This window comes from Ahaetulla prasina, chromosome 1, assembly GCF_028640845.1.
Source record: "Ahaetulla prasina isolate Xishuangbanna chromosome 1, ASM2864084v1, whole genome shotgun sequence".
Taxonomy (NCBI): Eukaryota; Metazoa; Chordata; class Lepidosauria; order Squamata; family Colubridae; genus Ahaetulla; species Ahaetulla prasina.
Window position 1 is genome coordinate 182335705 of NC_080539.1, and position 27967 is coordinate 182363671.

The 27967-nt window shown below is 41.7% G+C and overlaps 1 protein-coding gene across 4 annotated transcripts; it reads right to left on the reverse strand.

Moving 5' to 3' along the window:
* Positions 1-11125: 11125 nt before the first annotated feature.
* LOC131198947 (myosin-16-like) lies at positions 11126-27293 on the reverse strand. Of its 4 annotated transcripts, none has more exons than XR_009155204.1 (5): positions 26734-27293; positions 25556-25638; positions 23896-24035; positions 20608-20761; positions 11126-12384 (listed from the first exon to the last, which is right to left on the reverse strand). XR_009155204.1 is itself a non-coding variant. In XM_058184288.1 (3 exons), the coding sequence occupies exons 1-3, from the start codon at positions 24306-24308 to the stop codon at positions 20672-20674; spliced, it is 282 nt and encodes a 93-aa protein (XP_058040271.1). In that variant the 5' UTR covers positions 24309-24909; the 3' UTR covers positions 19048-20671. The 4 variants fall into 4 exon arrangements, 1 of the variants encoding a protein (XP_058040271.1); XR_009155203.1 differs by lacking the exon at positions 11126-12384 and adding an exon at positions 13800-15974; XR_009155205.1 differs by lacking the exons at positions 11126-12384; positions 26734-27293 and adding exons at positions 13800-15974; positions 26441-26707.
* Positions 27294-27967: the final 674 nt, after the last annotated feature.

Genomic DNA, 27967 nt, shown 5'->3' on the forward strand with positions numbered 1-27967 from the left:
GCAGCCAATTACAGTAGCTGGTTTTGCAAAGTGGGAAACAAAGGGCTGTAGCCACTGACAAATGCTCTACAAATGCTACACCTGTTTTCTTAACAGAAGATCCCAAGAAGACAATGGCACTCAATGTTCTCTGAGCAGCAGACTTCCTAGGTGAAGTATTTTTTTTCCAAAAATCATACAGCCTACAGCAAATTGATACCAGCTGAATTAATGTTAACTGATTCACTGGCCTCTCTACACAAACACACAGGTTTTCTAAAACGTAAAAATATTTGAGTGGAGCTGGAGCAAAAAAAGGCCTTCTCTCATTTCCTTCAACTCTCTCCCCCTGCCTTTCACTGCTTCTCCTCCCAGCAAAATATACATGAGATGGTGCTGACACAGAAAGAATGTTGGTGTGTTAGCACTCACCAATGGACTTGAAAAGAAAAACACTCTTTACAGTCAGCATGAAACTGATTGCACAAAGGATTTTATTGTACTGTACAATTCTCTTGTCTCACAGAATTTTCGTGGGGGACAGGGGGTGGGGTTGAGGACCCTAACAAGGTATTTTTCACTTTCTGACTCTCCTATGCATTTTTCCCACCATTTCCATATTCCTTTCTTCAAACACAAATGCACACATAACGCCAAGGTCAAATGGCCGCAATATCTGTCTGTCCAGCAGTGGTAGTCTGGGAGCTGACTGTTTAGAAGTAGCCTTGCATTCTACAAATGGCCTGCTTGCTATCTTCCAAGTGATTTTGAACATGTCACCATCTTTGAAGTGCCACATACAACAGTGGAACTGCTTAGGGCTACTAGCCACCAAGTGGCAGCAAAGAGGTAAAAAATACATTAATGGCAGGGCAGAGGGTATCCTTCTAAACTTAGGACTTTCTCCCAGACGTTGAACCCTACAAGAGTTAGGGCTAGCCCAGTCTGGTATGATGGCCCTAAGACTGACCTTCACAGCAAGAACCTTCAAAACCTTGTGAGAGCAAGGAGGTGGGCCGTAGGGCCATCAATTCTACAGTCATACAGGAGCTACTATACTGTGAATTTCCGTTTTAGTTTTCCTGTTTGCCCTGCATTCTCATCTGCCTGCCCTGCCCAAGGGATCTTAGCATAATTGAGCTCTTACAAGAGCAGACCTTGACTTGCCTAGTACTGTATACAAATATGGATAAAGAGTTGGCCAGCACAACAAAGCCACAAACTCCATTTCCCAGCATGAGAACATTTTGATCAAACTAATTAAGTTAACTGTAACTGCTGTTTGTTTTCAGCTAGGAATATACATCTTTGCTGCATAAAAACTGGGGAAACTACACTAAATCAAGATATCCTGCTCAAATTGGTTAGAAAAACAAAAATACAGTGATTTATTTCTTTATGTTCTCCTTATTGGTATTTTTGAGTTCTGTCTGGTCCCGTTTACTATTTTCGTTCATAGCCCAAGAGCAAAGAATCCAATCCATGTGTTAGTATTATTCAAAGCTGCAACATTTTCCCTAAAAGGCTACATATTTCTAATGAGAAAGGTTACGTCCACTCCAGTCTCTCCTAATTCTGATAAGGCTGTTCAGGACAGGATTAAAACACCACTCACTTTCATAAGCAGGGTCAGAAAATCCACCCTTCTGGTTTCATTGCAGCTTCAACCGTATATATTTTGCCATCTATTCCTCAACAACCTCACCAATTGCTTGCTGTTCTGTTTCTTTAAAAGCAGCAAGCTAAGAAAGGTCAAATTGCAGGGTTTTTTGTTTTTTTTTACTCAGCTTGAAAGACACATACATAGCTCTCATTAAAATTAGAGGAAAACCTCTAGCTCTTTTTAAATGTACCTTTCCCCCAACTCCCCCTTTTACCTCTTTTTTTTTCCTGAGAAGCTGCAAGAAAAAAAGAAATTGTCACGGGTTGTGCAAGCTGGAATGCAGCAGGACCACAGGAAGCAAGGACTGTGTGCCGAGAGTTGGCTTAATACCCTGCCCCTCTCAAAAGCTGCCCCAGACCATGTAGGGGGAGCCAGTGGGAAACGGAAAGAAGTAAGGGACCATGTAGAGTGCATAGAGGATGAATTGGCCTTAAGAAGATAGCAATAGAAAATGACACTTCCTTTAAAAATATATATTTGGGTTTTAGTCTGTATTTCATTCCTAAATAAAAATTATGTATAATTAAATACATGAGATATAAATAAATATTTATTTAAATAAATAAGTTAGTGTACAATATATATCATTTATTATTATCATGGAAAATAGCTTGTTTTCTCATTAAGTAGGTTAAAAGGAGAAAAAAATTCTACTCCCCTGCCTTTTTTTTTCTTTTTTTTTCTTTTTTCTTTTTGCTAAAAGGGTAACAAGAACAATAAGGGTGAAGGAAATGTTGGGCATTCTTTATTTCCCAGGACCTCTTCATGCAAATAATAAGTTAAATCCAGGCCACTGCCCCTTTGTCATGCTTAGCAACAAAAAATATCTTAAGAGGTCTCCTGGTCATTTATACTTTATGAGGAGGCCATGTGACTCTCTCAGGGTCACCTGCAGTCACACGGAAAGAGACAGCATCACTTCCAGCTCAGCAGACATTTGCGAACTGGGAAATGTGCAGCAAAGCGATGCTGGGTCTCTTTTGCTAAAAGAACCTTTCTATCACTAAGCTGGTCGCAGCTCTAATAAAGATTCCAACACTTTTGCAATGAGAATCGAAATAAAAACAAAAAGATGGCCAAGTGAATTTTATTCCTTTATCATTTGAATTATTGTATTGTGCTAAAACAATGAAAGAAAATGCAAATACAAGCACGTTGGTAAGGAAACCAACCAGTTGCAAACTGATCAACACAGTAATTTTAGAAAGGACCTACAAACTATGCTGTAAGCCCCAAATCAGATGTTCAGGATATCTCCTGAAAACCAGACTGACGAGAGATTCTAATAGAGGTACTTATTTGCCTTTCTGTCGTCTCAAATGTCCTTTGTGCCTTCACAAGAGATGTGCTATCTGCAGCCCCAGTGTTTTCTCGTTTACACTGACTCCATCCACAACCTGTACTTTCCATCACTTCCCTCCCTCTGCTCCTTGAAATAAGAAATACGACTGCCTAGCAACCACTTTAGTTCAGTTATTCAATAATCATGTTAATGATTAGGCCCAGAGAGCCTCCCTGATATCTACGCAAATGTTTCTTTATTCCAGATTATTTAATTTAGCAGATACCCAGCTGTGGTGTTGGAAGCGGAACAAACAAACCAATTTATAGAAGCTCAGAAAGTCCTACAGCATCCTGACTTTCCTACTGACTGGTGGGTAACATGATGAAAGGGGGCAGTAACAAACCCAGAAACTGCCAACTGTGTAATGTGTTAATTGGGGTTTTATTGTTTGATTTTAAAGATTCTTAATTGTTAGCCAAAATTTAATTAGATTTTTATATTGTTTTTAATTTATTTATGACTATTGTGAATTTTGTTTTTATGTTGGCTGTGAACCGCCCTGAGTCCTTCGGGAGAAGGGCGGTATAGAAATCTAATAAACCTAACCTAAGCCTAACCTAACCAAACTCTGACCAGAATAGCATGGTCTGGAGTGGGAGCAGAATATTCTGGAGATTTCCAAATATTCCATCTTAAATCAATGAGTTTCACAGATCCTTATGTTCTAGCTCCTTGAAAAAGGGTGGCTACTCTACAACCCAGCACGCCCTAGAATTTGAACCTGCATGAAAGCCTTGAAGGCTCCACCAAACTAGGACTCCTCTGATTTGAGTTTGCATAATCAGACTAAACTAGACATATCTTAGGGCTTCCAAGGCACGTCTCCAAGAAAGAAATCTTAGCTGACGGAATTCCTTTACTGCTCGTTGCCTCTCCAACACAACTGCTAGAAACACAGGAAATTGGGGCATTGATGGTCATCTTTGCCTTACTGGCCTAGCAGTCATATTAGAGGAAGGGTTTGGAGAGTGGTGACAGAAGCAAAACTGCTGGGGCAGGGAAAAGGAAGACAGAATGGAGCTCATACACTGAAAAGCTCCACAGACCCCTAGGATGAGACATCTTACTTATCTAGAGCAGGGGTGTCAAACTTGTGGTGTCATGTTTCTGCCACGTGAGGCAGCACGACATTTTTCCCTTCCTGGAGCTGGGGTAGGTGTGGCCTGTGAGGAAAGCAACACATGCACAAGAAACTGATCTCCAATTGCCATCACCTCAGGGGTGAAATTCAGCAGGTTTTGGAGAACTGGTAGCGGAAATTTTGAGTAGTTCAGAGAACTGGCAAATACCACCTCTGGCTGGCCCCAGAGTGGATTGGGAATGGAGACTTTACAGTATCCTTCCCCTGCCATGCCCACCAAGCCATGCCCACAGAACCGGTAGGGAAAACTTTTGAATTTCACTCCTGTATCACCTCTTTTGCCAGTCTAAGGCAATTCTGCTGCTGCTGCTACTTGTACTGGTTTCCATTTTTTCCCTAGAATCTGCTAATTAAAAAATAAACCACGGAACCCCTGATTGGGAGGCCAGATTCTAGTGACAAAAAACTGGTTGCATTTGACTGAACATGTTTTCCCCTTAGCCTTTCCTGGAACCCCATGAAGTTCTACTGAAATACTGGGATGTCACAACAATCTGATTAGTTATAGGGGTGGAGGAATGATTGATCACTTCATGGCAAGAGGAGAGGTTTCACCCTTCCTTCTGCCTCAGCTGCAATCTGGATAGCAGCCTTAGGGCCCTTTATGACTTGTCGGAGTATCAAGAGGAAGGATTTCCCCACCCCCAGAAAGAAAGGGAAAACTTTGGGAAGAAAAGAGAAGGTATACTGTTTGTCTTCCCAGGAGCTTCCCGGAAGACAGCTGAGTCTTCAGTTCGTGCACAAAGTAGCAACAAGATAGACAAAGCAAGTCTGAGGCCTAGCAGTCATAATAGTTTGCCTTCTGCCTCTGAGTTAATAGGAGAAATTGGAGCAGGAAACTGCATCTGCAGGCAAAGGAATGCAATTTCTACACAACTTTAAATTCTATTTGCAGTTATAAAAATAAATGTTCCTGAATTCTTGCTCTCCCATATATGTCTTACTGGAATTAGAGATCGGTTCTATCTACATCCCCCAAAACTCACTCTACTGTGCTTTCAGTTCAATATTTTTGTTAAATAAAAATCACTGATGGGACAAATCACATTATCTTTATTGGATTGAATATATTTTTAAAATTCTGTTTTTAAAATAGTTTCATCAAAATTTGATTAATGTCACAGGAAGTGATAAATGAAGGGACCACATACAGTTCTATGAGATTCCAGAAATGTGTTGCAATTTTTCAACCAGTAAAATTGGAAACCTTTTAAAGTCAGCTGACAGTGAGAAACAAATTGCTTTTTCATTTATTGTAACATGTCACAGACCTCACAAATTTGATGTCAGTTACTCACAAATATTTTGAGGAATTATTAAAGTAACGGTACTTTTTAAAACATCTGAAGGAATGTTTGAAGAGATGTTTTAATCTACCACATTTCACAGTCTGGAATATGAGGAAGAAAATATATGTATCATCAGAGAAAGGTAATAAAAATCTGATAAATAGATTTTAATAAACCACCAGCTACCATTTAAGAGTTAATTTTTAAATGAATCTATAAAATGATCGTGTCTGCAAATTACAAGAATTCTACTTGGATTTAGTCCCAATTTATTTCAGAATGTCTGGTTCCTTTGATCAGTCAAGCAGGAAGGTAATATTGCAGAAAGATGCCTTTTTGAACCAAAAGTCAAAATATTTCAATCATAAACCTTTGTTCTAGATACCAGTCCTTTTAAACGTTTACCCTGGTCTAGAATAAGGTCTCTGATAATGTAACTGTCTCCTTAGTTTTCAGTAAAGTAGCTATGAGAGCATATAGATGCAACTCTCGTTTCTGCAATGATAAGTTAGCATCTGGAAAAATTGCTTTCTTTTTCTACAAACATTTTGGGAACTTTTATGTATCCCCTTGTAAAAAATAATTCATCCCCTTTTGGATTTTCTAAATTTTTGCATTCTTTTGTCATTAGAGCTTCATGGGGGTCCCATCTATATATAAAAGAACATATAAATGAGTGAACAGATGTTGCCCAAATTGGTGCTCATTTCACTTATTCTGTAAAAGAAATCTTCCAACATGAAGTATGTTAGCAAGAAAGATTTATTTAGAAGAAAATATAACTGAGCCTAGGCAGAGATTTGAAGCGGAAGATATCAGAAGTGTTTCTCCTTGTCATTCATTCCTTTCTAAGTTTTCATTCTCTGAATTTTGAGTCAGCCTCCCTCCTTCTGTTCCCACCCACACTTCCCCATGATTGATCCAAGGCATAACCACTTTTCTTCCTCCTGCGTTTCTGTTTTGTCACTCACTGTAACCTAAATTCTACTTCCAGTATTTGGCTAGTGATGTGTAATACATTGTAGATAGCTGTTTTCTTTTAAATGCCTCTGTTCTTTTAGTTCCTATTTTAACATTCACTACCAGCATGAACTCTTTCTAGCTAGAACTAAGTGCCATTCTCTGCTGACATCTAACTGTAGATCAAACAGGTCCTGGCATGCAGTACTGTTTGTTCTACTATGTCCCCGTCATTGAGATGGGCTTGTCATCTTTGGCTGTTCTAGTTTAAATTGTGTTTTTCCATCAAAGTCAACAATTATAAAGCAGGTTTGAGATGTTTAAAAAAAAATTGTGCTTCACTAACTATTCTCTCAACCAGGCGGATAACCTGTATAGGATGGCCTCTTCGAACTGGGGCAAGCCTACCATCGTTTTTAGATCCTGGGCACTTTTCTTTGCTGCCAACCTATTTTATCTTTTACACGGAAAGAGCTGGGTGTCTCTGCTGCACATCTCTGTACATAGCAGTACCTTGCAGCCAAATAGCTAAGAGGCAGACTAGGGAGCTGCACTTTAAAGCAAGAAATCTGTCAGGTTTCTAATTTCTCTCACTTTACTATACAGCACTCCATCTCTCTCCCCTTGCCATCCTCCATGGAGTTTTCTTTTTCATTATTAGAATTTTTCAATACAATAAAAGTATACAAAATTAAAAGTAAGAAAAGATATAGAAAATATAGAAAATGGGATGGGATGGGATGGGATGGGATGGGATGGGATGGGATGGGATGGGATGGGATGGGATGGGATGGGAGGGAGGGAGGGTGGGAGGGAGGGAGGGAGGAAGGAAGGAAGGAAGGAAGGAAGGAAGGAAGGAAGGAAGAAGGAAGGAAGGAAACAGAATTATGGCACCCAGACTTCTTTCTAGTGAGTAATTGCCATCTTATTTCCTCTTTCTGCCAACTCAAGAAGTAGCTAGCTCAACAAAGGGGTGAAAATAGTAAACCTTCCTACAAAGTTCTTACTGTGTAATTCACCTAGCTCACAAAATATTTGTTCACTGGGCTTGTTCAAGGCAAACAATAAATCTGATTCAGAACAAGGCTACTGAGTAGCTGATTGGTGAGCTGTGAGCTGCAGTGGAAAGTGGGAGAACCAGCTTTCTCAGGATGCAGGAGATCTTCAGTAGGATACAGGTTTTCCCACTTTATCATGCAGCACCTCTGTTTTGACAACTCCAACTTCAATAGTTGTAGTGAAGTAGAAGAGGTGCTGTAAGCCATTTCTCAAGCTTCTGTTTCCAGACTCACCCTGACTGGCACATGGTTTTTCACTGGTTGGTGTTGTTCACAAAGACAGCATTTAAGCATTTGCTTAATTTAAACTTTCTTTAACACGCTCCCAAATGCAAAACCAAAACTTCATTATCCTGGAGCAAGGCAAAACCAAAGCACTAGATGGAATACTGGGATTCACAATGGGAATAGCAAATTTTATGCTGGAATTGTTTTCTGCCAATTCAAGGAGAAGTGGGTAGCTTAGCAGAGGGGAAAGATAGTAAGCCTCCCTACAAAGTTCTCACTGTGCAGCCCCTCTCTCGTTTTGCTAAAGGAAATGATCTTCAATTTTAATGTGTTGTATTGTATAGAAAACTTACGTCTTAAAGCGAGGAGACAATACAACGAGGGATTTGAGAAACAAGAATTAATTTATTATTTGCACAAATAGGACACAGACTTCCACTCGGGTGGAAAACAAAGGTCTGAGCATGGCTTACATAATCTTTTATACTTTTGGTTACAGACATTGCCATAAGCAAAAAGAAGAAGTTATCCTAATTGATTGTCACAGACAAAAGCCCATATATGGACTACCATTATCATATCACATATAGTTACTGGAACAGGTTACAAAGAACAACATGTAGAAATATTCCTGTGCTTTACAGAAAGCTTGCAACACCACACCTCTGCCAAGCAATATACTTCCGCTTTTATGTGACACGTCAACTTCTATCTCTAATACATCTTGTTATAATCCTAACAAATAAACATAAAGCACTTGTATTATAAAGCATTGAGGTCTTGCTTCAGTATCACACTTTCTCATCTCCTACTTCCTCTCAGTCACCCTTTAGAAAGAGGGAGGGAGAGAAAGTTTTCATTTATTTTTTTCAAAACAGTCCCTACATATTTATAATGAGGAAATCTTTTAGCAGCCTCACCAATAAATCTTTACAATAACATACTCTAAATACATAGCTTCTTTTCAAAAAGCAAAGAACAGGAATAGGAGATTCTTGTGAGCCTCAGCATCAGAGTTCTCAGTATTTTTGGAGAGACAAGAATTGATGTTAAAAGACAGAAATTCTTATTCCTGAAACTGTCAGGAATCTATGTCTATGCTGTGCTTTTGTCAACAGAACATATGCAATGTTCAGCGCATTAAAAAAATGCATGTGGAAAAGTTACTCTGCCCCAATCAATGTGATCTGCAGAATTCTACATGCCGCCTCTTTAATATTTGAAGAAAGCTGGTTTGAAGGCAATTAATCAACCACTGAACGTCTGCAACCTTAAGTCATGTGGACTTCAATTCCCAAAATTCTACCAGCCAGCATGCACTAGATAGTGCCCAGGAAGAAGAACTTTAAAATGTCAGTGGCATTTTAAAAATATAAATTCAATGAAGTTGCCCAACCTTCTTTAAAAAGTACTTTTTGATTTTGTGCCCACATCAATACCGCACTTTCTAAAGCAGGAATTCCCTCCATATTTCTCCCAAGAGGGCTGGAAAAATATGTAAGTTAAGGAATCTTAAGAAAAAAAGGGGGAAGTTAGTCTGCTGGTTACTGGTGTGCATGCCCCCACAATGATCAGCTGGCCTTCACGTATGTGGCAGTGGCCAGCTGAAGGCGTGCTCTTTTTTATATTCAAAAAGTTTTTATTAGTCAAAAAAAAGGTTTATACAAATACATATCAGGTATGGTAAATTTTCATTTTTCTTATCTAAAATAAGAATTTTACTCAAATTTTTTAACACATACAACAGCCATATGGCAAGCAGGTAACACGAAGTAGCTAAGTTTACAAATTTTAAATACGTAATAAAGAAGGGTCAAGAATAAACAGAATATCGTACTAAAGAGAATAAGGAAAACCAACACAATCCCAAATATCTTTATCACTTCCTAGTTTTGGATCTCAGAACTCTGGGTTCAGCCTGACCCAACTCCAGGGCCGCAACAGCGGCAGCCGCTTCCGCCCCATGATCTATAACCTCCCCTTCTTCAATTCCTGGGTCATCTGATTCCAGGAGGGCTTTGTGTTCCTCCACATAGGCCGTAGCCTCCGCAATTGTACTGATTTTTTTCGTAATGCCCTCCCGGAAAATCATCAATCCCTCTGGCATCAGCCATCTGAAGCCCACTCCCTTCTGGTACAATTTGCTTGACAAAAAATAATATTTCTTTCTTTTTTCACGTACCTGTCTGGGAATCTGCCTCAGAATGGCTATCTCCCTGCCCCTGTAAATCAGTGCCCCACTCCTATGTTTTCTAAGAATTTCATCTCTCGTCTCTCTTCTCACAAATTTGACATGAACCTCTCTGGGAACTGCATGCGTGCGTGCATATTGCGAATTAACTCTATAAACTCGATCCACATCCCAATTCATGAAATCAACACCTCTCCCAAGAAATTCTCCCAACAATTTAGTCACAACATCTCTCAAGTCTTCTTGGTCCACTTCTTCCAAATTTTGAAACCTAAGGAAATAAGACATTTTATCCATCTGTAGTCCAAGCACAGCATTGCCTGTCGTCTCCTCTCTTTTCTGCACTGCCCGCATCTCACCCTCAAACCTTCCACTTTCTGCTTGTTTTCTGCTGAAACTTGTTGAGTATCCTTTAAATCCTTTTGGATAGTCACAATTTCTGCTCTTATTTCATCCAATTTCTTGTCCATATTAGATAACTTTTCCAAAATTCTCTCCATCTCTCCAGTAGTTGGTCTCTGACCTTTTGCCATTAAGGAAAAAAAAAATACAAAATCCTCAGGCAGGCACAGTATCCTTGTAATTTCCTCCGGATCCACCAGGGGGCACTCACAGGAGCAACGAGTCCAGAGTACAGTTAGTCAACCAGGAAGCCGAAGGGAAGTGATGTCATCAAAATTCTCATAGTGAAGGCGGAAGCTGGACGCCACCACTGTTCCCCAGAAGGAGGGGCCTCAAACCTTCCCTCCTAAATTTCTCCATCACCTCTTCTCTCCAGAGCTCCACAAAACCGTAATCTTCTTATTTTAAGTTCTCCTCTCTCCAGAATAACTCGTGCTCCTTCCAACCGCAGGGGAGAAAAAACCCCCCCGCACTCCGGAGCACTCCACTCACGTTTACCGATATTCCCTTCCCTTCTCCTCCTCAATTCTTCTCCGTTCCCTGTTCACCACCAGGCTGCTGCAGTTATAAATCCAATGCCCCGGTGTCACCGGGCACAACGGCCCAGGCGACGACCAAAATAATGGCCGCGGCCTGTGGCCTCCGAACCCCGCCAAGCCTAGGACGCGCCAGCATCGGTCCCCACAGTCCTGTATGTCGGCTGGGAGACCCCTGGCGAGCCGTCCGTGCGGCAGGTGTCCTTTTCGGAACACCTGGCCCCTGAGGGCCTCGGCGGCGGCCGGATTCGGGCGCTGGAGGCAGGAGAAGCCTTCCAGACGTCCGTTGCCGCTGGACACCGGAAGTCGTCTCCCTGAAGGCGTGCTCTTAGCATGGACGCGCACCAGCCATGCCATCATCACCCGCATGCAGCCCTGGGACACCCACCCCTTGCCAGCCAGGAACACTGCCACCACTGCCAGCTTGCCTTGTCACCCCCACCACCACTGCGAGGAAAGGCCCCGAAGCTGCGCTGCCTGGAATCCACATGGGCTGCTGCAGGAGGAGACCAGATATGGCTGGATGCTGTCCAGAATGTGAGGCTGGCAGGAGGAGGAGCTGCCGCTGCCTCTTAGCCAGCACGAATGGCCTGCCGCCACAGCCTGCTGCTGCCCTCTCTGCCCTGCCGACTGCTCCTGCCACTGCTAGGGAAGTGGCAATGTGAGAACCGCTGCTCCTGCCACTGACAGGAAAGCAGCAGTGCGAGAACTGGCAGGGGCGAAGGGGGTGGCAGTGGCAAGGTTGGGCGAGCCAGGGCTTCTCTGTCTCCCCAATGAGGAGACTTCTGGCATGGCCCCAGGTCTCCAGGGGAGGGATTGAAGCCTGCTACCACCTCGCCGGCTGCTCCTGCCACTGACAGCTATGACTCCCCATTCCCTGCAATCAGGGGTGAAATCTAAAAATGTTCCCTACCGGTTCTGTGGGTGTGGCTTAATTTATTTATTTATTTATGTATTTATTTATTTATTTTGTCACAACAATATATATAAGTATCATACAGAAAAGATTATAAAGTGTATAAACATATATATGAGTAAATATTAGGAGGAATAAGCATATATATATATAAGAAGGAGAAAAAGAAGAACAATAGGACAGGAACGGTAGGCACGTTTGTGCTCTTATGCATGCCTCTTATGGTCCTTTTAGGAATGGGGTGAGGTCAATATTAGAAAGGTTTTGGTTAAAGCTTTTGGGATTATGGGAAGAGACCACAGAGTCAGGTAAAGTATTCCAAGCACTGATGATTCTGTTACAGAAGTCATATTTTCTGCAATCTCGATTAAAGTGGTTGACATTAAGTTTAAATCTATTGGTTGCTCTTGTATTATTGCAATTAAAGCTGAAGTAGTCTTTAACAGGAAGGACATTACAATAGATGATTCTATGAGTTAAACTTAGGTCTTGTCAAAGGCGACGGAGTTCCAAGTTTTCTAAGCCTAGGATTTCAAGTCTGGTGGGATAAGGTATTTTGTTGTTTTCAGAGGAATGAAGAACTCTTCTTGTAAAATATTTCTGGACACACTCAATTGTATTGATGTCAGAAATCTGGTGAGGGTTCCAGACAGGTGAGCTGTATTCTAGAATTGGTCTAGCAGAATAAAATAGAATAGAATAATTTAATTTCTATACCGCCCTTCTCCCAAAAGACTCAGGGCAGTTTCCAGCCAGGTAAAACACAATAAAACATACAATATACAGTTAAAAACCCGTTTAAAAAACCTATTCAATTTGGTCCATTAATTAAAATACACATTAAAAAAAACCCAATAAAAATTACTAATAGTTTTATGCCAGTCCTGCACGGAAGAATAAGTACATCTTCAGCTCGTGGCAAAAGGTCCGGAAGTCAGGAAGTTGACGAAGTCCAGGAGGAAGCTCGTTCCAGAGGGTAGGTGCCCCCACAGAGAAGGGTCTCCCCCTGGGGGTCGCCAGCCGACATTGTTTGGCTGACGGCACCCTGAGGAGGCCCTCCCTATGGGAGCGCACAGGTCGATGGGAGGCAAACGGTGGCAGCAGGCGGTCCTGTAAATAACCCGGTCCTGAGCCATGGAGCGCTTTAAAGTTGGTAACCAACACCTTGAATTGCACCCGGAAGACCACAGGCAGCCAGTGCAGCTTGCACAGGAGGGGTGTTATATGGGAGCCATGAGTAGCTCCCTCTATCACCCGCACAGCCGCATTCTGGACCAGCTGGAGCCTCCGGGTGCTCTTCAAGGGGAGCCTCATGTATAGAGCGTTGCAGTAGTCCAGGCAAGAAGTGACGAGGGCATGAGTGACCATGCATAAGGAATCCCGGTCTAGAAAGGGGCGCAACTGGCGGATCAGGCATACCTGATAAAAAGCTCTCCTGGAGACAGTCGTCAGATGTTCTTCAAAGGACAACCGTCCATCCAGGAGAACGCCTAAGTTGCGGACCCTCTCCATTGGGGCCAATGACTCGCATTGGGGCAATGACTCCATTGGGGCCAATGACTCGCCCCCAACAGCCCCCAACCTAGCAAATGTTTTATATGCTCTGGTTAGTAGTGTAGTGTTTTTGGAAAAGAAGCTACGCAAAATTAGGTTTACAACTCTTAGAGCCTTTTTTGCTATGTAGTTGCAGTGGGCTTTGGCACTTAGATCATTTGATATGAAAACTCCAAGGTCTTTAACAGGGTGGGGGGTCATCTGCAAGGTAATGTCCATCAAGTAGGTACTTAGTATTTGGGTTCTTTTTTCCAATATGTAAGACTGAGCATTTGCTGGTTGAGATTTGGAGTTGCCAAGTTTTAGACCAAGCGGTTAGATGATCAAGGTCTAATTAATTAATTGGTGGGCATGGCTTGGTGGTCAGATGACTGAGTGGGTGTGACCAATAACAATAAATAATAAAAATAATAAACAAAGTACACAAAAAAATAAGAGGTTCCAAAAACCAACTTCACACTTGACACACACACAACACAACACAACACAACTGACTCACACACAATGTAAAAGCAGCTGCACTTCACCCAAAATGGCCCCTGCAACAAGCAGGAACCTCACACAGCCACAAAAAGCTCAAAAACCAACTTTCACACTTTACACACACACAAAACAACACAACTGACTCACACACACACACACACACACAAAATGCCACATACAGCTTTGTGAGATTTTGTGTGTTTGTGCAGTTAGAGTGAAACACTACAGAAACACACCAAATCTCAGAAAGCTGCACAAATATTTTATTTTATTATTTTATTTTATTTATATTTTTTAGATCAGGGGTCTCCAACCTTAGTAACTTTAAGGTTTGTGGATTTCAATTCCAAGTTCCTCAGCCAGCAAAGCAGGCAAAAATTTTTTTTATTTTTTTTATTTTTTAACAACAAACAAACATAAAAAACCCATCAAACCAGTTACAATGTGCTGGTGGGGTGTTTACATATCTTCTTGTGCAATCTCAAAATAGACATATCTTTCGTATATATATTTTATATTATCTAAGTCTCTTATTCAATCTAGGTCTTTTCTAACATCTTTCCTTCTAACTAATAATAAAATAAATCCCATATTTTGTAATATTGCTTATCTTCTTGTTCTCCAATTTTGAATGTCAATTTATTCATCTCTGCACATTCCATCATCTTCCTAATAATTTCGTCTTGCAAAGGTAATTTCTCGTTTTTCCAATTTTTAGCAAACACAATGATATTCAATCAAGTATTTTACATCTCTAGTATATAATATAATATAATATAATATAATATAATATAATATAATATAATATAATATAATATAATATAATATAATATAATATAACAACAGAGTTGGAAGGGACCTTGGAGGCCTTCTAGTCCAACCCCCTGCCCAGGCAGGAAACCCTACACCATCTCAGTCAGATGGTTATCCAACATTTTCTTAAAAATTTCCAGTGTTGGAGCATTCACAACTTCTGCAGGCAAGTCGTTCCACTTATTAATTGTTCTAACTGTCAGGAAATTTCTCCTTAGTTCTAAGTTGCTTCTTTCTTTGATCAGTTTCAACCCATTGCTTCTTGTTCTACCCTCAGGTGCATTGGAGAACAGCCCGACTCCCTCTTCTTTGTGGCAACCCCTGAGATATTGGAACACAGCTATCATGTCTCCCCTAGTCCTTCTTTTTATTAAACTAGACATACCCAGTTCCTGCAACCGTTCTTCATATGTTTTAGCCTCCAGTCCCCTAATCATTTTTGTTGCTCTTCTCTGCACTCTTTCTAGAGTCTCAACATCTTTTTTACATCATGGCGACCAAAACTGGATGCAATATTCCAAGTGTGGCCTTACCAAGGCATTATAAAGTGGCACTAACACTTCACATGATCTTGATTCTATCCCTCTGTTTATGCAGCCCAGAACTGTGTTGGCTTTTCTAGCAGCTGCTGCACACTGCTGGCTCATATCTAAATGGTTATCCACTAGGACTCCAAGATCCCTCTCACAGGTACTACTATTGAGCAAGGTACCACATATATGGTACCGGTACATTTTGGTTTTTTTTGCCTAAATGTAGAACCTTACTTTTTTCACTGTTGAATTTCATTTTGTTAGATAGCGCCCAATGTTCAAGTCTGTCAAGATCTTTCTGTAACTTGAGCCTATCTTCTGGAGTTTTGGCTATTCCTGCCAGCTTGGTGTCATCTGCAAATTTGATGAGTTCCCCATCTATCCCCACGTCCAAGTCATTGATGAAGATGTTGAAGAGTACTGGGCCTAAAACAGAGCCTTGGGGTACTCCACTGCATACTTCCCTCCATGTGGATGTAGTTCCGTTGAGGACTACATGTTGAGTGTGGTTGGTCAGCCAGTTATGAATCCATCTGGTGGTAGTGCTGTCTAACCCACATTTTTCTACTTTATCTAGTAGTAGGTTATGGTCTACTTTATCAAATGCTTTACTGAAGTCCAATTAAATTATATCAACAGCATTCCTCTGGTCTACTAATATAATATATTTCAGGTATAATTCCCAACAAAAAAACTTCTGGCTTAAAGTCAATATTTTTTTATCATTTTCTCCAACCACGTGTGTATTTTAGTCCAATATCTTTTTGCTTCAACGCATGTCCACCACATGTGGTAATATGATCCAGGTGTCTGATGACACTTCCAACATTTTTCGGATTTATCCTTGAACATTCTAGAAATTCTTGTAGGGGGTAGATGCCACCTGTAAAACATCTTATACAAATTATCTTTATATGCTGTAGACATTGTCATTTTATAGTTATACATCCATAATTTTTGCCATGCCTCTAAATCTATCCCATAACCAAAGTTCTTCCCCAAGCAATCATTGTCTCTTTTACTTGTTCTTCCTCCAGTTTAACCTCTAGTAAATATCCATACACCTTCCTAATCAAGTTGTCATCTGAACCTGTTAAAATCTTATCAAAACTCATTATATTGTTATAGAATGCAAGCGCTTAAAAAACAGAAAAGTGGAATTGCACCAGGCCCAGCCGGACTGGCAGTCGAATATTATGTGACTTTTCAAGAGCAATTGGGCCTTCCGCTATTAGAGGTTATGAATGAAGTGATGCAGAAGGGGAAAATACCTGAAACTGTCCAAGGCCTATATCACGCTTATCGCAAAAGAGGATACTGACTTAAAACAAGTTAAAAACTATAGACCAATATCTCTGTTAAATTCAGATTATAAAATCTTTGCTTTAATATTGGCAGAATGACTTAAACGATACTTGAATGAGTTTATACCTTCTGATCAAAATGGATTTCTGCCCAAAAGACATATTAAAAACAATATGAGAATAATACTGGACACTTTAGAATATTATGAGGCCCATTCCGAAAAACAGATGGCATTGATCTTTCTGGATGCACAAAAAGCTTTTGATAATGTTAATTGGCGTTTTATTCTTCTACAACTGAAACAAATGGATTTTGATGAAATGTTTATAAAAACAATAGAAACCATATACCATAAACAATCAGCTAAGGTTATGATAAATGGTGAATTGACTGAAGCAATCCAAATTGAAAAAGACACAAGACAAGGTTGCCCACTGTCACCACTGCTGTCTGTGTTGACACTGGAAGTATTAAATAGAAATGTTAGAGAGGAAAGAGAGATAAAAGGTATGAAAATCCAAAAGGAAGAATATAAACTCCAAGCTTTTGTTGATGGTTTGGTTTTTATTATTGAGGATCCATTAGAATCTATAACTTGCTTGATAAATAAAATAGGTGAATTTGGGAAAGTGGCAGGTTTGAAAATTAATAAGGATAAAATGAAGATTTTGACAAAAAATATGTTAATGAAGCAAAAAATTGAACAGGTAGAACGCTCAGAGATGCAGGTCACAAACAAAGTTAAATATTTGGGGATATATTTGACTGCAAGGTGTAGCACGTTGAAAGAGAATAATTATAGTAAACTCAAACAGCAGATTGTGACAGATTTGGCAAAATGGGAACATTTACAATTGTCACTGCTTGGAAGAATATCAACAATTAAGATGAATATACTACCTAGAATTTTGTATTTGTTCCAGACCATTCCAATTAAACTGGGGAGAAGATATTTTGTGGAACTGAATAAAATGATGTTGAAATATATTTGGCAAGGGAAAAAAGCAAGGATAAATCTAAAATTGTTATAAGATGCGAGAATGAGAGGAGGCTTTGGGCTACCTAACTGGGAATTGTATTATCAAGCAGCAAACTTGATGTGGATTAAAGAATGGATAACTCTAAGAAATAATAGAATATTGACCTTGGAAGGACATGATTTGTTGTTGTGATGGCATGCTTTTTTATGGTATGGACAAGCTAAAACACAGGGATATTTTAGAAGACATTTAGTTAGAGAGGCGTTATCAAATTGGGAGAAGATAAAGAAAGGTTATTTTTTAAAAAATCCAATTTGGGTATCATCTATTGAGGCATTCTCATATCCTATAACATTTAGAAAGGAACAAATTGTTAGGTACAATGAATTGTTGAATGAAAAGGGTGAGTTAAAAACTAAGCTAGAATTAGAGGCAGAAGGCATAACAATGAATTGGTTTTCTTACTTGCAAATACAATCCAGATATGATAAAGATTCTAAAACACAAAGCAGGCAGATTAAGTTGCTGACTGAGGAGATGGATTTCAGGCAGCCAGATTCAGTTTCTAGCTGATGCAACTGATGTAAAGCGTGGTTTTCCCAGCCGGAAAGGAGCAGTAATAAGGTAAGTGCTTCATCGCAGTCCAGAACCTCTTAAAAGGAGGTTTTCTACAAAGCTCTTTGGCTGAAGAGCTTGTAGAAAACATGTTTTTAAGGTTCTGGTGATGAGGAACTCAGCTGGGATCGCCAGAGGAGCCTTTTAAAACCTTTTTTTTACAACCTCTTCGGACGATGAGGTTGTTAAAAAAAAGGGTTTAAAGGATTCTGATGATCTCAGCTGAACTGCGGGATCTTCAAAGGTTTTCTTTTACTTTTAAAGGCATGTTTTCAGCTGAAGAAAAACTGCTTTTAAAAGTAAAAAAACCCAAAAACCTCTGATGATGGTGAGGCTCAGCAGAAGCAGAGGGTGGGGCCAGGGATTTTTGCCACCAGTTCTCCGAACCACCCACCGCCATCGCTACCAAATCAGGCGAGCCGGTCCAAACCGGGAGCATTTCATTCCTGCCTGCAATGCTATGCAAAGGAAAGCGCTTCGGGGAACAAGGGAGGAAAGCATTTTCAGGTGGCAGCACCAGCCACACGGCATGCTTTTGGATTTGGGGAGGAAAGCGCTTTGCATAGCATAGCAGGGAATGGGGGCAAGGGGTTGATCAGTCATTTGAGGGGGAAGATGCACGCTCTTAACTGCACGCACCGTGGTCACTGTTGGAGGAGGAGAAGTGGAGGAGCTGGGGGTTTTGATGCTTTGGCCCCCTGCCCCCCCAGGCTGCCCTGGATAAGATCTCCAGCATCAAGTTGTTTTGAGGAGGTTGCAGACGGCTTTGTAGTACTCGCTAAACTGGCTCTTCAGCCACAGCAACGGGCACCTCTCCACCATGCAGTCCTTGCAGAGGGCTTTCACTGAGGAAAGAGCCAAAGTCGGCATCATCCAAGAACCTGTCAGCCTGGGTCCTCCCCCATTTCCCTTGTAGAAGTAGTTAGCCACGTCCTCCGAGACCCGCTTGATGGTGGAGATTTTATCCGGGTGCAGCTTCCCCCTCCCCTTCAAACGACCAATCAATCCCCCACCCCCATTTCCTACTATGCTATGCAAAGCACTTTCCTCCCTGAATCCAAAAAGTGCAGCTGGCGCTGCCACCTGAAAATGCTTTCCTCCCTGGTTCACCAAAGCACATTGGAGGGAAACCAGCTGCCGCCTGAAACATGGTTCTGCAAATTGCATTGGGCCAATGGGCAGCAGTGCTGGAAAGGAAGGACATTTCGCTTTAGGGGCTCCCAGGTGTGGAGACGGCTTAGGTGGTGGTGGCAGCTCCTCACATTGCTGGGGAGTGAAGTCACTGGGGCCATTGTCTGCCCTGAGCTGGCCGCTGGGCAGCCAGAGGGGAACTAGCTGCAAACTGTGGGGCCCGCTTTGTTCGCCGAAGCCACCGGGCACATTCCCCCACCCCCAGACCATCCCGAAGAGACTCGTTCCTCAGGCTGTGCCCCGACCCTCCCCGCACAGCACGCGACGGGTTTCTTTGAGGAAAGTAAGTAGTCCCTGTGGATTGCAGGAGCACCCCAATAAGTTTTCCAGAAAAGAACTTCTCAGTAATCGACACCCTCTTTCCCAGCCGAGTCTCTGAGGCACCACTCGCTTGCAGGAGGAGGAGGAGAAGGGCAGCGTAAAGCAGCGCCACCTTAAATGCTGGTAGGCAGAGGTAGAATTCTTTTTTTCTTGTTTTCCTCCCCCAAAACTAAGGTGTGTCTTATACTACGGTGCGTCTTATACGCCAAAAAATACAGTAGTTGGAAGGGACCTTGGAGGTCTTCTAGCCCAGCCCTGGTATGCTTTGTTTAAACGGAATAAAGTATCAATTCACAAAGCATCCTTGGCCTGCTCTCAAGTTGCCATAGGCAAGGGGGATAGGAAAACAGCAAAGCAAAATGTCATCCAAAAAATAAAAGCACATTCCAGACATATCTCTCTCAAGGCTGTCTCCCAGGGTTACCCACAGTGGCCAGAGGGGACTGGTCTCTACAACCCGCAAAATTGCTCCATTAGCGAATGTGACTGATGACACACCCTGGAGGGAGGGGGGAAACAGGGTCAAGTCTGGGCCATAAATTATGTGGGGTAAGAGTTGGTTTCACTTGGAACGTGCTGACATGAAGCTCTTAATAAATAACTGGATGTGTTTTGAAGCTTGGCTCCAGGCTCATGATTTAATTAGGCTATTCATCAGAACCCTGACACAAGGGGAAAAGAGAGGACCTTTACAGAAAAATAGAATAACAAAGTTGGAAGGGACCTTGGAGGTCTTCTAGTCAAACCTAGAAGCAAGTAGACCTTTTGCCATGTCAGACAAATAGTTGTCCAATCTCCTCCTAAAAATCTCCAGTGTTGGAGCACCCACAGCTTCTGAAGGGAAAGTCCTTCCACTGATTAATTGTTCTAACTGTCAGGAAATTTCTCTTTAGTTTTAGGTTGCTTCTCTATTGATGAGTTTCCGTTTGTTGCTTCTTGTCCTGCCTTCTGGTGCTTTGGAGAACAGGTTGACCCCCCCACCTCTTCTTTTTGGCAGCCCCTCAAATATTGGAAGACTGCTTTCATGTCTCTCCTAGTCCTTCTTTTCATTAAGCTAGACATATCCAATTCCTGCAACTGTTAAAGGACCTTTTCTGCACTCACCCATAAGCATGTCATGGTAGGCATTGTCAGAGATGGAGAAGAGGTGAGGAGGCTCCTCTGTATGCTACCTGCCCTTGTGCATCTGGGTCACAGGTGCCCCATAGATGGGTAGCCACTTGTAAGGGTTGATGACACAGAAGAGGCCAGAATATGTCTAGAAGGAGAACAAGGCAGCCAAGATCAGCTTCCAATCACATTTTATTTTTATTTTTTTAAAAGTTTTTTATTTTTTTATTTTTTATAAAAATGTCCAATCAATGTGTGAAATGCTACCTGTTCCAGCTGGTTTGCCTGAACTGTTAGTAAAAAAAAGTTTTAAAAAAGAAAAAAAAAGGTTCAGACAATCAGTTGTGACAATTAGCTGTGCCACGCAATCATGGGAACCTTTTCTTTTACTTTTTTAAAGCATTTTTGACTACCTAGTCTCCTGAACTGATAGTAAAAAAATGCTTTAAAAAAGTAAAAAAAATAGGTTATGACAATCGCGGGTACAGCTGATTATAACAGCTGATCATCGGAACTTTTCTAAAACTTTTTAAAGTTAAAAAATTCTAAAAAAAGAAAAAAAAGTTGGCCACGCCCACCCAGTCACATGACCCCACCACCAAGCCATGCCCACAGAACCAGTAGGGGAAATTTTTGAATTTCCCCATTGGTGTGAACAGTGTAGCACCTGGGTGCCATATATTCCAATACAAATGAAACTGATCAGATTAAACATTATTATTACATTCAATCAAGTTATGTATTTCTAATAACAATACACATCTATATTTGATTACAGTCTATCATTATTCAATTATTCCACCTATTTCTCATTATTACTTTCATTTTATTAAATAAAAATGTATACATTAATATTCCCTCTATTTCTATCACTTATTCTAGCTTTTAATCATGGCACCCTTTATTAAGAAGCTTTTTCTTTCTTTCCTATCTAACTTCTAATCATGTCATCTGCCTTAAAAAAAGAGAGAGAGAAAGAACAGAGAGGGAGAGAGAGGGAAAAGCAACTCAGAACAGCAACAAAAAAGAGGAATCATCCATCCATCATCTCTTGCCCACTTCATACTTTGATTGCTATGCTTTAAAAGAAAGAGAGGAAAAAGGAAAAACAGACCAGAACCGCAATAAAGATGAAATCATCTACCCATCATCTCTTGCCCACTTCAAAACTTTCCAATCACATTTTAACATGGTCTGGTTTAAGAGCAGGAAGATCCAACTCCGTCTCATCCATAAGTATTAATAAGTAGTATTAATCATTACTGAATTTAATTTCCCAATGAATTTGTTTTATCTCTTAGTATTTTTGCATCTTTGACCAAACTGCAATTCGATTTAAGTTATGCGTTGCTCAATTCAGACCAGGAGGGTGAGTTTCATTTTTCCAATTCAAATAAAAACAAAATTTGTTTTCTTCATAATAGAAATTTTCTTTCAGTCCCAAAAGAGTTAAAAGTTACTTTGGAAATGAAGAGGGGATAATGCGTGAATGTTCTCAATCAAAATTTTACATTTTGTCCAGCTATATGGACCAGTTGCCAGGTGCCCAAAATGCAATCGTGTGGTTGTAGTTCGAGAACTACCTGTAATTTGATTTTTATTTTCTGCACCATCTCCTTGTAAGGAATAATTTCCCATGTAAACAGATACTGCAGAACAAGGGTGGGCAACTATGGCCCCTTCACAATCTGTGGACTTCAACTTCTTGCTCAAGAATTCTGGGAGCTGAAGTCCACAGGGTTGTAAAGGGGCCATACAAGGAGTCCTCGCCTTATGACCCCAATTAAGTCCAAAATTTCTGTTGTTAAGTGAGACATTTGTTAAGTGAGTTTTACCCTGTTTGACCACCTTCCTTGCCATTTTTAATTTAAAAAATTAAAATATTATTATTATTATTATTATTATTATTATTATTATTATTATTATTATTATTATTATTACCGATGTTAAGTGAATCACTGCAGGGGACAAGTTAGTCATCTCATTGTTTACGTGAATCTGACTTCCCCAATGACTTTGGCTTGTCAGAAGGTTGCAAAAGGGGATCACATGACCTTGGGACACCGCGACCGTCATAAGTATGATCCCATTGCCGAGCATCTGAATTGTGATCACGTGATCACGGGGATGCTGCAACGGTCGTAAGTGTGAAAAATGGTCACTAGTCACATTTTTCAGTGCCGTTGTAACTTTGAATGGTCGCTAAATGAACTGTTGTAAGTCAAGGACTACCTTTAGTTGCCCAACTCTGCTGCAGAGTTTTGGTAACATTGGACGCTGTCCATTTACCAGTGCTGAAACTGGTTTCATCTGCCAATTGAACATCCTCTACTTCCACGCAGAACCCAATAGCGACCAAGGAGATGCCATCTTATTCTTCATTACAAAGGAGAAACAGGGTTTCCATTTGTGGATCGTGTAATAGGGAACCGCCTCCATCTCAGAATCAGAGTCAGAATCAAGCTGGAAGGGACCTTGGAGGTCTTCTAGTCCTGCCCCCTGCTCAAAATGTCTGTGGAGATTCTCCATCATCCAGGTCATGGTTGTCCCAAAGGTGCTTTTTCTAAAAGGCTGCTGGACTGTCTTTTTTTTCTTTGAAAACATTTTGCTTGTCATCCAAGGAGCTTCTTCAGTTCTGACTAATAGTGAGTTAGAACTGAAGACACTTTTAAGATGAGAAGCAAAACATTTTCAGAGAAACAAAAGAAAGAGAGTCCAGTTGCCTTTTAGAAAAAGCACCTTTGGGGCAATTCCCATATTACTTTAATTTACAGTATTATGATACTATAGAGTGAACATTGTCTGTGTTGATCATCATCAGTCAATTGTAAAAGAACAGCTTACATCCTACACTGATAGCTTTAACATTATCAAATTACCACATCTGCCTATCCCAGGTCTTTGGGAAAGATAAGTGAGTCACCTTCTTTTTAACTACCCCATAATCCCTTACGGGTTGGAATCTGGGCAACTGAATGGAGCTAGCCGAGTGCTTTAATGGCCGGATGCCCTTCCTGTTGCCAATGCGGAATTTTGTTCAGAGATATATTCTCATTGTCCCCAGAGAGAAAAATAACTGCTGCTACATAGGCTCAAGCTCACAGCCTCCTGATTGTGAGGCTAGAGCTCCACCTCTAGGCCACCACACCACTCAAAATAAAAAAAAAAAGAAACAAGAATATCTCTGAAATATCTGCCTCTTCCAGGAATGGAAGATGGTTCTAACCGTCTCCCAGGGATTCCCCAAGCAATTCAAATGCTTCTACCCATCTTCCCACTTACGTAGATCCTCATCATAATGTAACCCTGCCGGAGGTTATCCAGGATGCTGGCTTCATTCAAGAAAGTCATGTTGGCCATATCACTGATCTGGTAGAACTTGTGTTCATCTGCTGGACATCGTCCTTCTTGACGGTGAGCGTCTATTGGGGGGATTAAAAGATAGCAGTGAACCTCCCAGGGTAATCTGGGGGTCAGTCACCCCTTAAATGAAATAAATCCACCAGTGTGGAAATTCATGTAAAGCACCAGTTCCTTTCTCTCTCCTGAAGATAAGAAATAGTGGGTTTCAATGACAAGGGAGTTGATTCTGGTGGGACACCAGGAAGAAATCCCAAACACCAAAGGTTGTTTAACAGTCTACCTTGATAGATGGTGAGCTCTCTGCAGATCAACAGATCCACTTGGATGGCCATCTGTCAAGGATGCTGTAATCGTGGATTCGTGCACTGGGTGAGAGGTTAGATTAGATATCTCCAAGATCCTTCTAACTATTATCCGTATTCTACTGAATAGAATAGAATTCTTTATTGGCCAAGTGTGACTGGATGCACAAGGAATTTGTCTTAGGTATATATGCTCTCAGTGTACATAAGGAGAATAAATACATTCATCGAGAATAAAAAGATACAACACTTAGTGATAGTCAAGGTTACTGATAAGCTATCAAATTGTACTAGGAAACAAAAACAATATAATTGAAAGATACAAGCAACATGGTTATAGTCATAAGTGGGAAGAGATAGATACAAGTAAGGAAGAGAAGAATAATAGTAATATTTGTGGGAATTAGTTGTTAAGCAGAGTGATGGCATTCAAGAAAGTTGAAACAATTTATGTCTAGGATGTGAGGGGTCTGTAGATATTTTCACAGCCCTCTTTTTGACTCATGCAGTATACATCAACAGAAGGCAGGTTGGTTGTTGTTGTTGTTGTTGTTGTTATTATTATTATTAATATATATTTATATACTATGTATGTGTGTGTATATAATATTAATATTAATTTAATATTAATATTAATAATAATAATTTAATTTCTATACCGCCCTTCTCCCGAAGGACTCAGGGCGGTTCACAGCCAGATAAAAGCCAACAATAAATAGATACAATACAAATAAAAACTAATATTAAAAAACTTATTCAATTTGGCCCCTAGTTAAAATACCTTAAAACCATAAAACCCCATTAAAATTAAAACTAATAATAATAAACTAAAACTAAAACTAATAATAATAATAAGGTATATAAATATATATTTATATAAATATAAATAATAATAAAAACTCAATGGAAGACAGGTGATTAATAAGTGGAAACTTCAGCCATTAGACACTCCATGCAACGTTCAAAATAGGGTCTATCTCATCTTCCCTGCCCCTTGATTTGAGCAACCCTGTCAGGTCCTAACTTAAGAGACCTACGAAGTCCAAGTGGACTTTCCCCTTTCTATCAATTCATCTGACTGGTCACGGTCTTCACCGTGGCTGGAGTATCAGTTTCCAACTGGATCTCTCCAGACAAGAAGCTGTCTTTCTCATCCTTCACCCAACAGGACTTCTTGATGTTGTATGGTTTGCTGATGGCTTCGATCTTCTCCTTCTAGCTGGAAGCCAAGAAGGGCATGGGGTCAACATCATCCCTGCATTCTCCTTTGTACCCACCAGGCATGTTGGCTTGGATTCAGGCACAGGATGGATTCAGAAGAGAAGAAAAGATTGAGGGAAGGGCGCAATCCACAATGTTCCTGGAAGAGAATGGGAAACTGTCTTAAGATATCCATCTATCTATTCATCCATCCACCTTCTTGAGCTATCAAGAAGCTTTTCTCCTAGAAAGTTCCAAGGACTTTATCAACAGAAAGCTCATTGGATCAGGGTCTTTTTCCCTCAAGTGAGATCAAATAATGCAAGAACTTCTTGGGAGTTTCTCCTTCCTGTCTGTCTCCTTCTAGAGCATTTTGCAGACTTCTCTTTGCCACTCAAGGGACTGGAGAGGTCTGAAATAGACTCTCCTGCATTGCAGATTTTTCTTTTCAAGACACCCTTTCGGTTGTTACTTCAATGTGAAGCACGCTTCCCATTCAAGCAGGCGACCCATTTCTCCTGAGGCCTAGCCTGGGTATCGGCAATCCGCGGCTCTGGAGCCACATGTTTGGGCCCTCTGCTTTGGCTCCCTGTCCCATCACTGGCTGGCCCTGCCCCTCGCCTGGCCTGGGAAGGTAAGGGTAATGGCGGCGGGGGGGGGGATGGAGAAACGTCCAGGGCTGATTCTCCGGTGCCTCACTCTTGCTACTTGTTGGTGCGCCAGGCTCGCTAACACAAGGGCTGGTGGGGTGGGAATGGGATCCAGGAGGAGGGGATGGGCCCACAGCGCCCAGCCATGGCTTTAAGAAGCTCAGGGCAGCAGGAAAAGGGGCCTGGCCCCACTGAACCTCGCACGCCCACCCCAGGGGTCAGGCTTGGAGAAAGCCATTGTGCCCTCGCCCATCAGCCGGTCTCCCCCTTTCTTTCTATGTCTTGCTCTCTGTATGTGTGTATCTCTCTCACACTCTCTGTCTCTGTGCCTCTTCTCTCTCTCCAGAATGCCACGGCAAGGCCAAGCCAGCAAGCTCTCCGTGGAGCTCTTGGCTATTCCTTTTATTTCTTCTTTTTTGAAATCCGGGCTGGCTGAGGAATAATCGTGGGGACGCGGCAGAGGCTTCCCTTCAGGTGATCCTTCTCCTCCTCCTCTTCCCCCTCCTTCTCCTCTTGTGATCCCTTGGCCGGCTGTGGCGGGGCTGGAGGGTGCGCACGCGTGGGGAGACCGTCCTTAAATGAGCAACCACCCGCCCCATGCGCACCTTTGCTGCGCTTTGGCTGAGCCAAAGAGGGAATCCTCTGCCGTGGCTGGCAATCATTCCACAGCCAGCCTGGATCTTAAAGGATTGCGGGAGCCTTAGTGCAGGAGCAAAGTGGCTTCCGGCTGGAGCTCGCGCCATCTGCTCGGCAGAAGAGCTGGGGGGGGGGGGGGCACGGCAAGGCGATGACCAGAGCCTTAGTGCAGGAGAGAAGCAGTTTCCTGTCAAGACCCTCAAGCAAGCGTCCGTGCATTCCTTTGCTGCTGAGGAGGGTCTCCCCATGTGTGCGCACCCTTCCGGCTCCACCACAGCGAGAGGAGGAGGGAGAAGAGGAGGGTCACCCGAAGGGAAGCCTCTCCTGCAGCTGGCAATCGTTCCTCAGCCAGCCCGGATTTCCAGAAAGAAAAAATAAAAAGGGGGGGGGGGGGAGATAGAGATACACACAGAGTGATACACAGAGAGAGTGGGGGAGACAGGCAGACATACACAGTGAGACATAGACAGAGTGATACACAGAGAAGGGGAGAGAGGGAAAGATAGGGACAGGGACAGAGAAAGACAGAGGGCGGAGAGAAATACAGAGCGAGAGAAGGGTTTTGTAGCTGGGAAGGTGGGCTAAGGGGTTATGTGACTGGGTGGGAGTGAGTGACATCGAGTTGGCCACGCCCACTGGGTTTTTTTTTTTCTGTGGGAAATGGCCCAACTGGCTCTTTGAGTGTTTAAGGTTGCAGATCTCTGGCCTAGCCCAACTTCGTGGAATCTAGGTGTTGAATATTAATGAGGGAGAAGTTGTTACGTATGACTTCCCCCTCATTGGTCCAGGCTCCAAGGAGGGAGAATGGAGTGACGTGAGTGGCTGAAGCGCTGGACAGTTCTGTGGGACTAAGGAGCTGCCGGTGCATCTGCTGCTTGCTTTTTAAACTGCAGAAATAAACTATTTTACTGCGCTATGCCAGGTCCTGCCTCCTCACTTTGACCCCCACATTTAACAACTTCCACCTCTTAAAAGTACTAGACAACACAGTATCAACAGTAGAGACCTTCAAATTTCTAGGTTCTACCATATCGCAAGATCTAAAATGGACAGCTAACATCAAAAATATCATCAAAAAAGCACAACAAAGAATGTTCTTTCTGCGCCAACTCAGAAAGCTCAAACTGCCCAAGGAGCTGCTGATTCAGTTCTACAGAGGAATTATTGAGTCTGTCATTTGCACCTCTATAACTGTTTGGTTCG

Excerpts from the sequence above, each read along its gene's own strand:
- LOC131198947 (XM_058184288.1), bottom strand. The coding sequence starts at position 24,308 with ATGGCCATCCAAGTGGATCTGTTGATCTGCAGAGAGCTCACCATCTAT. Across the intron at positions 24,036-24,256 it reads AGAGCTCACCATCTATCAAG|ACGCTCACCGTCAAGAAGGA; the intron begins GTAGACTGTTAA and ends TCCCCCCAATAG. Across the intron at positions 20,762-23,895 it reads ACATTATGATGAGGATCTAC|ACATATTCTGGCCTCTTCTG; the intron begins GTAAGTGGGAAG and ends TTCTCCTTCTAG.